Below are 14,253 nucleotides of genomic sequence, written 5' to 3'. Positions count from 1 at the left end.
CGCACACTATTGCCTGTAAACCTAGATGCAGTTAAAATAAACTCTGTAAGGCATTTAATTGTTTAAACACTAAGTAATGACTTGCAAATAATGCTGTGTTGAAGTCTGTCTCTTCTGGGTGTGTACCACGTCTTCATGGATGGTTTATTGCATGAAGTGAACTTTGACTGGTGCAAATGTGCAAGATTTTGACTAGGACATTGCTCTTTGGAAATTATCTGGTTATCACATTGTTCACTTATCACCCAGAGCAAAAGGTTATTGTTGACTATATCATATGGGCTAAAAAGGAAAGACTTGAGGTCCATATATTTGCCCGTGCCATGGTTCACGCAGCCCCCTGTTGGCTAGACTATGATTTTGTGCATATTTACGTTATCATTCCACTTTCATTAAAATTTTAATAATAAAATAAAATAAAAACACAAAAATTACATTTTCTGTACTCCTATTAAATGGCTTAAAGGAAAACTACAGGTCAAAGCTGATTTAAGTAACACTTGTGACGGTGTAGGCTAATAATGTGATGCATTTATGTTTTGCAACATATAGTCAAAGAGAGCCTAAATCACAAAGGACGTAGTGATGCTAAAAAAGGGAGATAAAAATAACATTAAAAAAATGAATAAGTAAAGTCTTTGCTAGCAAACTATTTAAAAAAACAGCAACAACAAAAAAAACAAGCCAGAACTCGACCAATGTATAAAATGATATTGCCCAGTTGTACATGGTTAGTGCAAGTCTGGTACTCCAGGCTACTTTTTTTTTTTCAAATGGCTTAGTACAAGATGCCTAATTTAAGTGGTAGCCTATAAACTGGACGTTGCACAAGTACAGGTAGGTACAAGACCACGACATAAACTCCTCATAAAATGACAGGATACAGAGACGGGAGAGACATCCACTGTGACACTGAGTCTTCTATTATTATTTGGCTCTTCTTTCTGTGTCTGTTTAATCATTTTACTTGGAAAAAAAACTTTGAGTAGACCTATTTCTTCTATAACATTCAAAGCTTGCTAAAAGTTGAAAACAAGGTAATGCACCTGTGGCCCCAGGCCCCCAAATCACTACATCTGCCCCCTCATATCCAAAAGGAAATAAATCTGATAAAGACAACACTGACCAAAATTACCAACAACAAATAAAAAAATCTATGGACACCAGTGGTGGGTGCAAACAGTAGCCTTACACTGATTACACAAATTAAAAAGACCGACCCCACACAGGTTATAGCATAAACAGCAGAATAAAATAATCACCAAAACAGACATCACAGCTGTTTAAACTTTACACTGCACTACAGCAACAAAAGCACATCACAGCAAAGAGGAGCAAAATGAGGGACTGTACACAACGTTGCCTGTATTTATTGGTTGGTTTCCATTAACCCTTATATTGCGCAAAATGAAATTTCCGAATACAAAATACGCCTAATGGAAACATTCAACTAAAAAAATTTTTTTAAAAAAGCTCGCATGAGGTGGTAGTTTAGGCGATTTGAAAAAGGCATATTTCGCAAAACTGCACCGGAAACACATTTTTCGCCTGCACAGCTCATATGATGTGTAACACTGGGTGGCGATAATGCGACTTTATGGATGCCAACCGCCATAACGCCAAAGAAGAAGAAGAAAAAGTAAACAAAGTCACATGACATAATAAAAAACAGGCTCGGTATGGAAGAGACCGAGATTTTCTTAACTCTGATACGAGACACAGAAATTACTGCGATATTAGCTCGGCTATATTGAGCGGCTGCAACAGTAATAAACCTACTACTGGTATCGCGAGAAGAAAGTCGCGTAACATCACGAGAAAAGTCGCACGATATCACTCAATAGAAACGTCGTCAGCTGTATCCAAGCAAAGTCCTCCACTTGCACCGCAGCAAAAAAACCCCAATAAATTTTAGTAAAGGAAGGACGGTACACAGTGGTGCCTGTAGTGGTCAAGTGCTCTCGGCACGAGGTTTTTGGGCAAACTTCAGCAGCCTTCGCGTAGAGCACGCGATTGCGCATGCGCGTATTTGACAGCGGCCGGCGTATTGTCAGACAGCTGTGAGCGCACAGGAGCGTTCAGAGGACCCACGTCTTCATCAGTTTATCTTCATTAAAAGAGCCTGCTGTACAGATACCTGGACACGAGCTAACTCATACCACACATACGCATACGATTTGATGAAAAAGGTAAGATCCTATCCCGTGATTTCGGCTCCAGCTCAGCTAACGTTAGCATAATTTAGCTAGTATGCTACCGTCAGTAAGATGATTATTTAAGCAATATTTACACGAGAGGACGTGCTCAAACGGCGTTTGGTCCGCAAGCACAGCTGAAGTGCTCAAACGGCGTTTGAGCGCACCCCCTCGTGTAATATTGCGATTATACAATTATTACCAACTAAATAAAAATCAAAATATATACATGTTTCGACGTAATTTGCTCTAAAAATACAAAGATTTTAGCGACTGTTAGCGACTCTGACTAATTCCTGGAAAATAATCAATCACATTGTGTAATATTAGTTAACATTTGTTCCAACTCTGTATAGTTGTGGAGAAATAATGTCCTTAATGTCATCTTGTTGATGTCTCATCATGTAGCATCATCATATGTCCAACGCTGAACACTTCAGCTCATTCTGTCCCACTAGCAATGATTGAGAGACTAAGTAGACAAATAAAATACATTTAAAATTTAGATTTTTTTGCAGCTGAAATTGAATGTCTGTTTCTTTCTGTTCCCTTCAATGGCAGGCTTTTTTTTGTTGGGTAAATCACAGCCCCAGTTTGTGGCAGTCTAATATCAGAGAGGAATAAACTAGTCCTGTATCTCATACAGATCTCATAGGGCTAGTTGACACTAATAATTGATTGTAATTTTTGCAAAGACTTAATTATGTCCATTTACATCAATGTAAATGTTATTCTTTGTGTGTTTGGCTGTTGGTCAGGCTGATAAGTAAGCAGGTTTAAGACCCCGCTTTGGCCACATTTCTTTTATTTAGTGATTAAATGGAAAATACCTGTTATTGGCAGCTTTGCTCTCATTGGTCCTTTTTTTTTCATCGACTCAGTTCAATATTTCTCTGTCTAGACAAAGACAGACAGCAAGTGGGTTTGTTGCAATACTGCCTCCCTGGAGATATTGACTTGGAGTGGGTTGTGTTATTTTCCAGCCAACTGATAAGAGATGTGTGCAGCTGTGTATGTCCTGTCAACGGTAACGGGCTACGTGCTCACCTCTGCCCTGCTGCTGAAATGCCCAAATCTTTTGTACCGGAGGAAGCGGGAGACCTTTCTCAGCAGGCACATTTCCCATCGTGGAGGTGAGTCTGCAACACAAACACTTATTTCAGAATCTATCATTTTGAGGTTGTTGCTTGTTTTTTAACTTAAAAAATCCCCTTAGAGTAAAAGGGTACATGACAAATTATCCCTAGTTCTTCACCGAATGTGTAACATATTTTTCAATAATTAGTGTTTTTAATATTCAGGAAGTTATTTTGTATATGAAGATGATGAGAATAATTTCCCTCTTGAGGCTCATGTTCAGGCCATGGCCCATTCAACTTTCAATGAAAACAATTTTATAATGTCTCTCTTGTCTGAATGCAATATCATCATAATCATATTGGGACATAGTTGTGATAATTCATAAGTGAGAAGAATATATACATTTTTCCCAAATAGATATTTTCTTACTTTCACTCAAGTTAAGAATAGGCCTATTGTTTAGTGTTTGGCTACTTTATCCACTAATTTACATGTTTTTGCAGTGTATTGGTTAATGTGCTTCAATCAGACAGGATTTACTTTTTTTCCATCTCAGGAGCAGGTGAAAACTTGGAAAACACCATGGCAGCTTTCAAGCAGTAAGTAGAAACCTTAATCACAATGACAAAGCTCATTGATTTTTGTGCGTGTGTGTGAAACATGACTGGTGCTTGTACTTGTGATTGTGAGCAGTTTGTGTCATCTGATTTTGGTTGTGACCACTGTCGGTTTTGCGTGCCTGTCTTTGCCTGTTTATCTACTCTCGAGCACACAAGCTGCTGTGATGTCCAAGCTTTAGATGATACTCTGCTGTGGTTGTTTATGATTGTTGAATAGTGGAAGTGAACTGCTTTATATTTTGTTAAATTTATTGTGAAAAAAGGAGTCTCCCAGGTATTGGTGGTGAATATGATACGTGTACTGTGTTTTTATGCAGCGCTGTGGATCTTGGCACAGACATGCTGGAGTTGGACTGCCACCTGACAAAAGATGAAGAGGTTGTGGTGTCACATGATGCCTGCTTGCAAAGGGCCTCGGGCATCAACGCCCGCATCTGTGACATGCCGTACGCTGTGAGTTACTGCTTTGCAATATCAAATAATAAAAAATTACACCTTTGATATTTTATGGTCTCCCATCCAGCACCATACATTGTTTAGCTGTCCCTTTTACTTTTTCAAGGCAACCTACAAAAAGCAAAGTATCAATGACAATTGTAATTTGATAATTGTAATTATAGGAAAAAAAGAGGAAATGTTAGTAGCGTTCTTGTAGCATTATGGGGCTGGTCTTCTTTAGTGGATTGTATTTTGTGGCACATCCCAATATGCTGCAATGTGTCAACAAGGGCAAGGACAAAGGCCAGCTAGTAAACATGGATGTAAACAATGCAGGATTTAAAGCTCCAGTGTGTAGGATGTAGGGAATACAATATTCCTGATTATGTTTTATTACTGTATAATCACCTAAAACTAAGAATCATATTTTCGCTACCTCCAAATGAGCCCTTCACATCAACATACTAAGCAGATCCCTTTTCCACAGAGTCCACCATGCTGTTTCTACGTTTGCTCAGAACAGACAAATCAAACACTGACTCTTAATAGAGCCATCTGCGTTTTGCTTTGGCCACCATAGCTCTCCTACACACTCGGCACGTGGGAGAAGTTTTATTTGGTTGCAATCTGCAACCTCAGTGCTGGATGCCACTAAATCCTACACACTAGACCTTTAAAGTGTGTGAAAATTACCTTTGCAAATGTCTTATGCAGATGGAAAAGCACTTTATATGTCTGTTAGACCTCGAGGAGAAACACTGAGTGTAAACACAACTTTAGTTTGTTGACATAAAAACTCCATAGGCCCCTTTTTAAACATGTAAAAAGGCAACAGAGGTCGACAGATATTTGCATTAAAAACTCAAACAACAGGAACCATGCCTTATGGTACTTCTACACTTTAAATGCAGTTGATTGGTTGGGTTACATGTTGTGTCTGTGTATAGATTTATGTAAATGAGTAACCCGCATTGATGGATCATGTGCCTTGATCAGCTGAGGTCCACACCACCTGACATCACATGATAAAGTTTGGCCTGATTAAAGACATCAGATCCAGTTTACATAGTTGGTGATGCTGTGGATTTATTGTTGCTCACTTAGGAACTGTGCTCTGTTCTTTTCTTAAAAAATTGCAACCAAGATTTATTTTTTCTAAAGAAGCCTTAAATAATTTGACACTAAAATGACAGGCAACTGACGATTAGGTTCAGTTTACAGCCCTTAGGCCTTGTAGTACAGAGAAGCATTTAATCTGACCTGTCCTTGCCCTCCGGTCTCTTATTTAACAGTTATTATTAATGTGCACCCTCAGTTACAATCATCACGTCTCCTCTGGACTTGACCTAACCGCACACACACTGTCTATAGACTATTTTTCTTGTCTGTTTTGTTTGCAGGAGCTCCCTCCATACCTCTGCAAGCTCGGTGTAACTTTTCAGCGGGGTGAGTATCATGTACCCATGACTGGTTTAATTACCGCAAAGCTAACACCAACCCACCTACAGATGCATATAAGCAGCCTCAGTGGTCTGTGCTCCTCAGTGTTTTCAGTGATATATGTTTATGTGCAGGAACAAATGCATAAGTATTGTGTTTATTTAAATTTTGCCAATTTATTAGTTCAATTCATCGATTAATTTGAAAACAGGATTTAAAATGACAAATTTCTTCTGTGTGTAGTGAGTTGACCTTTGACACATAATATATTTTTTACTTTATGAGCTGCTGGTCACAGTTCAAATGATGAATATTCTTGGGCCAGCATGCCCCCACCAGCCACACTGAGTCTAATCTGAGGCTGTCTGTGTTTTCTACATGTCCTTGTCTGTGCAGAGTGTTTCTGTGAGGGAGGAGAGGACAAACGCATCCCTCTCCTCAGGGACGTTTTTGATGCATTTCCCAATACCCCTGTCAACATTGACATCAAGGTCAACAACGACACACTCATCAAGAAGGTGTGTGTGTTTGTGTGTGTACTTCAACCTTGTTATAAAATAAATCTTTTTCTATGTAACCTTTTTCTCCCTTTTTGTTTGCCAATTTTCCATGCTGTGTTAATTGAAATGCAGCTGCTTTGACAGATTTTAGCAGTATTTTGATGATTGATTTGTATATCAATTACTCATCCCGTGTTACATCAAATTTGTGAGAAAAAAACCAGAAAATTCTTAATGGTTTGCTTTTCGTCTGTGTTTAAGAGAGTTTATGGGTAATTGTTTTAAATAGTTAGGTTTTAGCATAGATTTTGATTATACTGTACGAGTTGTGCAAGAGTAAACAGATGTTTTGCTGTAGGTTTTTTTTTGTTGTTAAAGGCAGTTAGATATGACTATAATTTATAAAAACATCTCTCAGTTTTTGTATTCCTTGCTCATTGTGGAGGTATGCCAGAAAGTTTTCTTCTTGACTTCAGTGTAACACGGGGTGAGTAATTGATACACAAACAATAATTTCGGTGAGTATTTTTTTAAAGTAGAAGTGTTAAGTTAGTGGTTACCACATCGTATACCAAAATGCATAAACAAACTGGCTAACACTGGCTATTAAAACTAACTCTTAAGACTATGTGCTTTATCTCAGTTTCAAAAATTGATGGCAATAAACAATATATGGTGACAACATAAGGTTTCTGATTCCTGTTTCACACTGTGCACTATGACTTTCATTATTTCTGTAATAGGACTTTTTAATCCTTGCAGGTCTCTGAGCTGGTTGTTGAGTACAACAGAGAGCATCTGACGGTCTGGGGCAACGCCAGCAACCAGATTGTAAAGAAGTGTTACAGAGAGGTACATTGATTATTACTATTTTTTACATCACATTATTACATTTAATGTTCAGTTTACCTTCAGTCCAGTCAATTCAGGGAGTCAGTCTTCCTTAAAAAAACATTTGCTACCAGCAATAGCATTGTTTTGGGATAAGGTGCCACGTAAAGCAGGGAATGTGTATTTTATAATACAAGTACTAAATATGTCATATACTGTAGGTCTTTCCACTGCTGAGCAAATTTCAGACATCTCTTATCACCAGTAGTGACTGAACTGAAGGAAATTGACCCTGAATCCTGGTTGTGTGTTTGGCAGAATCCTCGTATCCCCGTGTTGTTCAGCTTTCCCAGAGTATTACAGCTATTAGGCCTCTTCTACACCGGCCTTCTGCCCTTTGTTCCCCTCAAGGAGCAGTTTCTGGAGATCCCCATGCCTTCGATTATCACCAAGTAGGTATACACAAGTGCTGTCAACAGCTGTGTTTCAGATGTGAAAAAAAATGTGTGTATATATACTACAACTAGCTAGTTTAATATCTTACCTAAAAGGTTACATTAAAAAAATGCTCAGTAAATATGTGGAGAAAACTGTTTTCTTAATGCTACAATTTAATCTCTATTTATAAATTAAACTCAAATGGCAATACATTCTTTGTCAGTGTGAACTTTTTTTTTTAATTTAGCTTAAGGATTCATTATGGACAGCTGTTTTACTAAAAAAAGAAAAAAAAATAGCACAACCTTTATTTACTGGGAAATTCTGACCTTTCTGACCTTTCAGCCACATTTTGTGGCCTTCATCAGCACACTGACTCATAATCACATCAGAAACCAGGGACAACCCGTGAACCGAAATAGGGGAAATACCACACGACTTTGAAGTTTCATACCTGACTGTATTAGCCAGCTCTCTCTGCTGATGAAGGCCAAGAAATGTGGCTGAGAGCTCCACAAACTTACCAGTTAGTGGGTGATTTGCTTTTACGTGTTTGCGTTAAATAGCTTGTTATTTCTTGCCGAGGTAAGAGCTTTGGTTTGATTAGACTTTTGAAGTTACAAACATGTTTGACTTTCTTTTCTTTAATTAAATGTACTTTAAATTTGTTATTAAGGTTCTTTATAATTGCAGAAGGTAATCTGACTTCCTGGGCTCAGGTGTCAACTACACTTTTTTCATTCTTGGCAGTGTGTCCTTTCTGTCTCTGTTATCTGGGCCCTAATGCTGTTTGAAAGATGATCTCACTCACTAATAAGGTCATTAAAAGAAACCTTCACACACTTTGAGAGTGTGAGTCAGTGGCTCATAAGGATCAAGGTCATAGAGCAGATTATACATGCCGGACATTCATTAAGGATTAAGTGATTTCCTTAATTACACTTCAGTTAAGGGCACTACACTATTTATGTTGCACTACATATAAATCCCCCTCTCAAACGCTGAGTTTTACTGTGCATCATCAATCTGTTGTTTAATTTGCTCAACAAATTATTATGTTGTAAAGAGTTGTTGTTTGTAACTTGGTGTGTATAGCCTGCTCTATACGTCTCCTTTAGTTAAGTAGTTCCTTAATTTCCTAGAATGTATTTGTGAATGGGGTGTGCTTTATTTGAGTGTATTTTACTGTATCTAATCATTTTGCATCCCCAAAAACCTGTAATGCAAAAGTGAAAGAACATTGATCGATTATAAAAATTTTCTACCTCCTTTTGCATTTGAGAATATTTTTTGTCAAGTCTGACGGGGGCCACTACATTGATATAACTCAACTTGTTATATAACTTGTTGTACATTTCTGTGTGACTTTTGCAGACTACAGGACCCGGACAGATTAACTAGGAGTCAGCGAGTCATGACCTGGCTGGCAGACACGTAAGTCACTAATTTGTCTGAATATTTGAAATCCCCATGACCTCTTTATTTTAATTTCAGAGTGGCTGTTGGAGATGTAACTCAGAACTTTATATCCGTAAACCTATATAACGCTTTTCATTGTCTATTTGTTTATGTTTGTAACTACTTTTATGTATTTCTTTCTCACTGTTTTGCATTTTTTAGAAGTGCTAATGCTTTGTTAAATATGTACATTAGGAAGAATTCTGATGCCTCATTATAAGCGTATGCACACATACATTACAGTGGGACCGTATTTTTCTCTTGCAGTTTGCTGATGAGGAAAGCTTTGTTTGAGCATCTAACTGCCAGGGGAATACAGGTAAAGTTACTGTTACTTAGCTTCTGTAGTACACCTCAAAAATAGTGAAAAACTCTATATATGGATGAATGAATACATAGTGGATGCACATTGTGTATGAATGATATTAAGAAATGGCCACACCACGGCACGCTTTGATAATTTCATGTCACAATTATCCTGGCCAAAATAATTGACATTTATGATATTATTATGATAATAAAATGTGCCCAAACTCTTAAAACTGCTCTAAAAAATATTGAAACCACTTAACGTTACATTTGGTTAAAGGGACAATTTGCAGGATTGTCGGTTACTGATTGTAAATGCGTTTGCCAGCATTTTGCCAAACTATATTTGCGGGGGGTTTCAGCGCTCTGTCCCTTAGTTGCCTTCTGCTTACCGTCTGGCACCTGGTCGCTACCTTTTTATTAGGTCCTGACCTCACATGAGCACTTTGGGGTACATGCCCAAAAGCATCCCAAGCACAAAAAGTGAGAAAATACAGGCATAGAGTCTGCAGAAAAATACAGCGGAGCACACTTCCAGTGGGTTATGATTGAGAGGGATTACTTCTGTATGATTTTATACATCGTTTAAGTATATCTTGAAGAAACGAGTATTTTTATTATATCACATATGTGACAGAGATAGGGCTGATTGATTTAAAAACAATTAAACATCTAAAAAAGCCAGATTTTCAGCTATTTGAAATGGCATATCCTTTGATTGAGATATGGCAATGCTTGATTTAGATATTTGATGTTTCATGAGGTTGATGCGTATGAATCCTGTTTTTGCAGAGTCTCTTTTATTGTTAGTTATGCATACATATACATGGGAAAATAGGATCCACGTTTAAAAATGCCAACGTTATCCTTCAAGGTTACTTTCGGTGCCTCTGATACTGCCAAAAAAGGTATCAGCGAGTACACAAATCTATGCACAGAACTGACACCATGTCGTTATGTCATTTATAAATAAACTTAAAAGAAGATTCACACTCAGAATAAACAACAGTTTTTTTTGTAAATTAATTCTTCTTCACTGCTCTAAAATAGTAACAGGAAGTTGTGCTGTGCAGCAACTGGCAACTATTGTTTAAAACTGATGAAAAATAATTAATTTCCAGTAAGTAGTGTAATGTTAGCCGTTAGCAAAATGTCAGCAACTTGGTCATTTCTATGGAATTCATTTTCAGTATTTGTTCGCTTTACAAAGGGTTTAACCTGAGCCAAGTATAGTAATACTTTCATATCGATACAGGGTTAGTAGTATACAGCTGTCAATGTTTTTTTAATGCATCGGTATTGTATCGGTATTTTGTACTGGTCAATATGCAAGTCCGGGTACTGGTATTGGGAAAGAAAAAAAATGGTACTGCAGTGTCTCTAGATACTTTCCATATATTCTACTTACTTCTAAAAATGGCTGAAAAAAATTTCCACAGTATAAAATGAGCCAGTCTGCATGCTGAAAGCTGTTTGTTGCATTGCACTTGTAGTTCAGAGCAGTTACTGGGAAAATACCCACAGTTCCTACAGGTTCAAAAATAGGCTGGAGTGGCGGCTAACTCTGCTGTCAGAGTACAGAGCCATTCTTTGCCCTTGTGTGATGTGATGTGTGTTTTAACGGAGTCCTGCATCTGGTTTCAGGTGTACATTTGGGTGCTGAACGACGAGGAGGACTTCCAAAGGGCATTTGACTTGGGAGCCACGGGAGTTATGACAGATTTTCCCACCAGGCTTAAAGACTTCATGGACAGGAATGGCATTTGTAAGCCCCGGTGACCTGCCAAAATCTACCTCACCCCCCCTCATACACAACACCAGTGATTATCCTTCAACTTGACTGACCTATCAAACCAGTGCCCCCCTAAGTGTACCCACTTTTACAGCATGCATTCCAGCGGGCCGCCTCTCAACAACAACCAGTTGTTGTACTGGTACACAAACCTGTGTATTTTCAATCACTTAAAATACTTTAACAAGACACATACTGTATCTGCTATTAGCTCCTTTAAGTTGTGTTGTTTACAGGTCCTTTGTTCCATCACTAAATACCCCCCCCCCCCCCCCCCCACCACCCCCCCCCCCCCCCCCCCCCCCCCCCCCCCCCCCACCCACACACACACACACACACACATTCAAGTGTGAGATTTCTATCAGTATCACAGCTATTTAAAACCAAACAATCTTTTCCAGTTTGTCCATAAAATGTGAGAAAACAACCACTGAAAATAGCTTATCAGCTCTGAATTTCAAAATAGATTAACAGTATTTGACTTAAAATTATTATTCTAAGTTTTACAGATGTAAAGACATTTTTGCTTTTTAATTCTTTCAAGTACTGATAGTTTGCAGTACTACTGCAATACAAGTACAGCACCAGCAGATGCGGTTTGATGTTACTTCACCAGCAACTTAACAATGTTTCAAGAGTCCGATTTTGTTTTTTCTTTTTGCAGCGCGACAGTCACTTATCATGTGCAATTACACACTGATCCAAGCAGTTGTGAGATATTTTTATACACGCCAGATGCAGCCGAACATTTCCTTTTTATCACGAATAACAGGGTGCAGACAAGTCCGCGGCTACATTGATTTTAAAATGAGCAGAGCAAGTGCTGAGTTTAGCCATGTTACTGCTAAGTCTTTACATTTCAAAAGCACATTCAGATGAGCTGTGGACTTTTCTGTTTTTATTTGTTGCATTAGCCATGCTGTATCTTCACGTGTATCTGCTTACTTTCTAGATTTTCCTCTAAATCAAATGAAATGACTGAGGCTGATTCTGTTTGTTGACTAATGAATCTAGGAAAGAATTTTGCACAAAGAGAAAGATGTTTTAGTGATGAGTCGTACCTTTTTCACCTGTGTTAATGTGATCGTAAACAGAAACGTAAACTTTGTCAACGTACGAGACTTACAGCGTATTGAACATACAGTGGAATTACTGATATGTTTTGATTTATTGCTTTGATTGCAGTCACTTGGAATCGAAATGTATTAAAGACGGCAGCTCTTTAGCAGTTTGTCGTTGTGGATGTCACAGTTTGACAGTGTAAAGATCATTACCACCAAACTTGTGACCTCACAGCGAGGGTCGGTAATGAATGTAGTATTGGCTGAATGTACTGTTAATTATTTTTACAGCCAGATTAGTGTTAATTTTCTGTAGTTTGTTGCTGGGTGTTTTGTATAAGTGCTGTCAGAGTGATTTTCGTGAATGAAATCGACACACGTGTTTGTCTAATTACTGATATTTTGTTTTGACAACACCTGTACATCCAAAGTTATTCTTTAACATATGTGATTTACCAATCATATTACAGAACTTACATTAATGAATATACTCTGTTTTGATTGTGTAAACTTGTTTTGCATGCCTAATTTAATATTTAAGTGTTTGAATATGTTGTGACTGACAGAACCAGTTTGTGGGACCTGGCTGCTTCTAAAATGCCTTATCCCCCATGGAGTATGCCATTTGTTTTAATGAGAGAAGTGAATTTTTATCAATATCAATAAACACAACAAACATCGCAATATAAGTAATGTGCGCATTACAGCTTTATAGTGTTTTTTTGACCACTTTGCATGCCAAACGTGTCTATTTGTATGAATTAATATTTGGTAACTACCTGCAGCCTGACAGGAGGTGGCGCTGCATACTACATACATTTAACAAGTTTTTCCTGTAGCGGAAATTTTGATGATGTTGCACATATTGGGTTACACAAAAAACATCCGTGCAAATATTTTTTCTGCACACATTTTGTTATTTTTTACAATGATCAGTGAGGGCTCTACTCTGCTCTCCCCCTGCTCTATTTTCTTTCATAAAACTGCGCTCACATGCAGCTGGAAGTGTACTTTCATGGAGGATTCAATGAAATGAATCCGGTGAGATTATTGGTCATTTGCAGCCACCGTCGACCAATAAGCTCAGTGTTGCTATGCCTTATCAGTTAACCGATTGGCTGATATAGCTGTCATTCATCCATCAAGTCAGCGTTCAGTGTGATTTCCGCCAAAGATTGTCAATTTGACCATCAAGATAGTTCACCTCTGCAGGAGTGTGTGCCTTTGACCTGTCGTGTAACGGTACAGTTGTTGTCACTACACTACAAAAACAATGATAAGACTAAAATACAAATAAATGAGTTAATTAACGCAACAGTTTGCATCAGCTATTTTTTGAGTTATGACAACCTTTAATGAACTCTTTTGCTACAAGCTCACTATATTGAGTTAAGGGAATTAGCTTGCCCTCTATAATAAAATACATTTTTAAATAGTGCTAACTTAATAATTGATAGCAAAACAAAAGTTTTTAAGTAATAAGATTTCCTTTGTCCTAGTTGTTTGGCCTGCAGGTCCCCAGCTGTGGTATGGGGAGGAGACTTGAAATCCTGAATTGAAGGTGGAGAAAAGTGAAATTATTAAGCCAATTTCATAAGGTGACTACAACTTGAATTTTGTTTTAAATCAATTAACACGGAAATTTGAGCTGGAATTGCACACAAAATTAAGTTGAGGTTATTGTTTCATGTGTTTTATGTCAACATTATTATGTCGACACAACTCAACATTTTTGCAACCTTAAGGTTTATTTAAATCAATAAATTAGCATTTTTATCCTGCAACCATGCAAGTAATCATGTGGTGGTGATACGTTCCCTGAATAAGCATACTTTTCAAGTGTAAGGGAACCTAAGTGCTCCAACAAATTTAGTTTAATTTTATAGAAAAGTGGTGTTATGATGGTTAGCAACACAAACCATTTGAGCTTTTCCTTGAAGGAGCGAGAACTGTTGTCGTCACTGTCTTATTTAGTTAACTACTGTGTTAGGGACTGTTCGTTATTTATCAGAGGAAAGGGAGGGCAGGGCTGTGACTTTGTTTAGACGAGAATGGCCCTACTTTTTTTTGCATTATTTTTTTTTTTATTGC

General features: G+C 37.8%; 1 protein-coding gene across 1 annotated transcript; it reads left to right on the top strand.

Annotated features, from left to right (window-relative positions):
• The first annotated feature begins 1,974 nt into the window (after window positions 1-1,974).
• On the top strand, window positions 1,975-11,390 carry gdpd1 (glycerophosphodiester phosphodiesterase domain containing 1). The gene is made up of 11 exons (XM_042486313.1): window positions 1,975-2,189; window positions 3,179-3,328; window positions 3,832-3,874; window positions 4,213-4,348; window positions 5,734-5,779; window positions 6,170-6,291; window positions 7,036-7,125; window positions 7,423-7,556; window positions 8,917-8,976; window positions 9,268-9,319; window positions 10,954-11,390. The coding sequence occupies exons 2-11, from the start codon at window positions 3,193-3,195 to the stop codon at window positions 11,086-11,088; spliced, it is 954 nt and encodes a 317-aa protein (XP_042342247.1). The 5' UTR covers window positions 1,975-2,189; window positions 3,179-3,192; the 3' UTR covers window positions 11,089-11,390.
• The last annotated feature ends 2,863 nt before the right edge of the window (window positions 11,391-14,253 follow it).

This window comes from Plectropomus leopardus, chromosome 5 (genome assembly GCF_008729295.1).
Source record: "Plectropomus leopardus isolate mb chromosome 5, YSFRI_Pleo_2.0, whole genome shotgun sequence".
NCBI lineage: Eukaryota > Metazoa > Chordata > Actinopteri > Perciformes > Serranidae > Plectropomus > Plectropomus leopardus.
This window is presented reverse-complemented; position numbering and strand designations above follow the sequence as displayed.

What these genes read in the sequence shown, in the direction of transcription:
- gdpd1 (XM_042486313.1), top strand. Translation starts at nt 3,193, where the DNA reads ATGTGTGCAGCTGTGTATGTCCTGTCAACGGTAACGGGCTACGTGCTC. An exon ending in ACGACACACTCATCAAGAAG is followed by an intron (nt 6,292 to 7,035) that starts GTGTGTGTGTTT and finishes TAATCCTTGCAG; the next exon opens with GTCTCTGAGCTGGTTGTTGA. An exon ending in TAAAGAAGTGTTACAGAGAG is followed by an intron (nt 7,126 to 7,422) that starts GTACATTGATTA and finishes TGTGTTTGGCAG; the next exon opens with AATCCTCGTATCCCCGTGTT.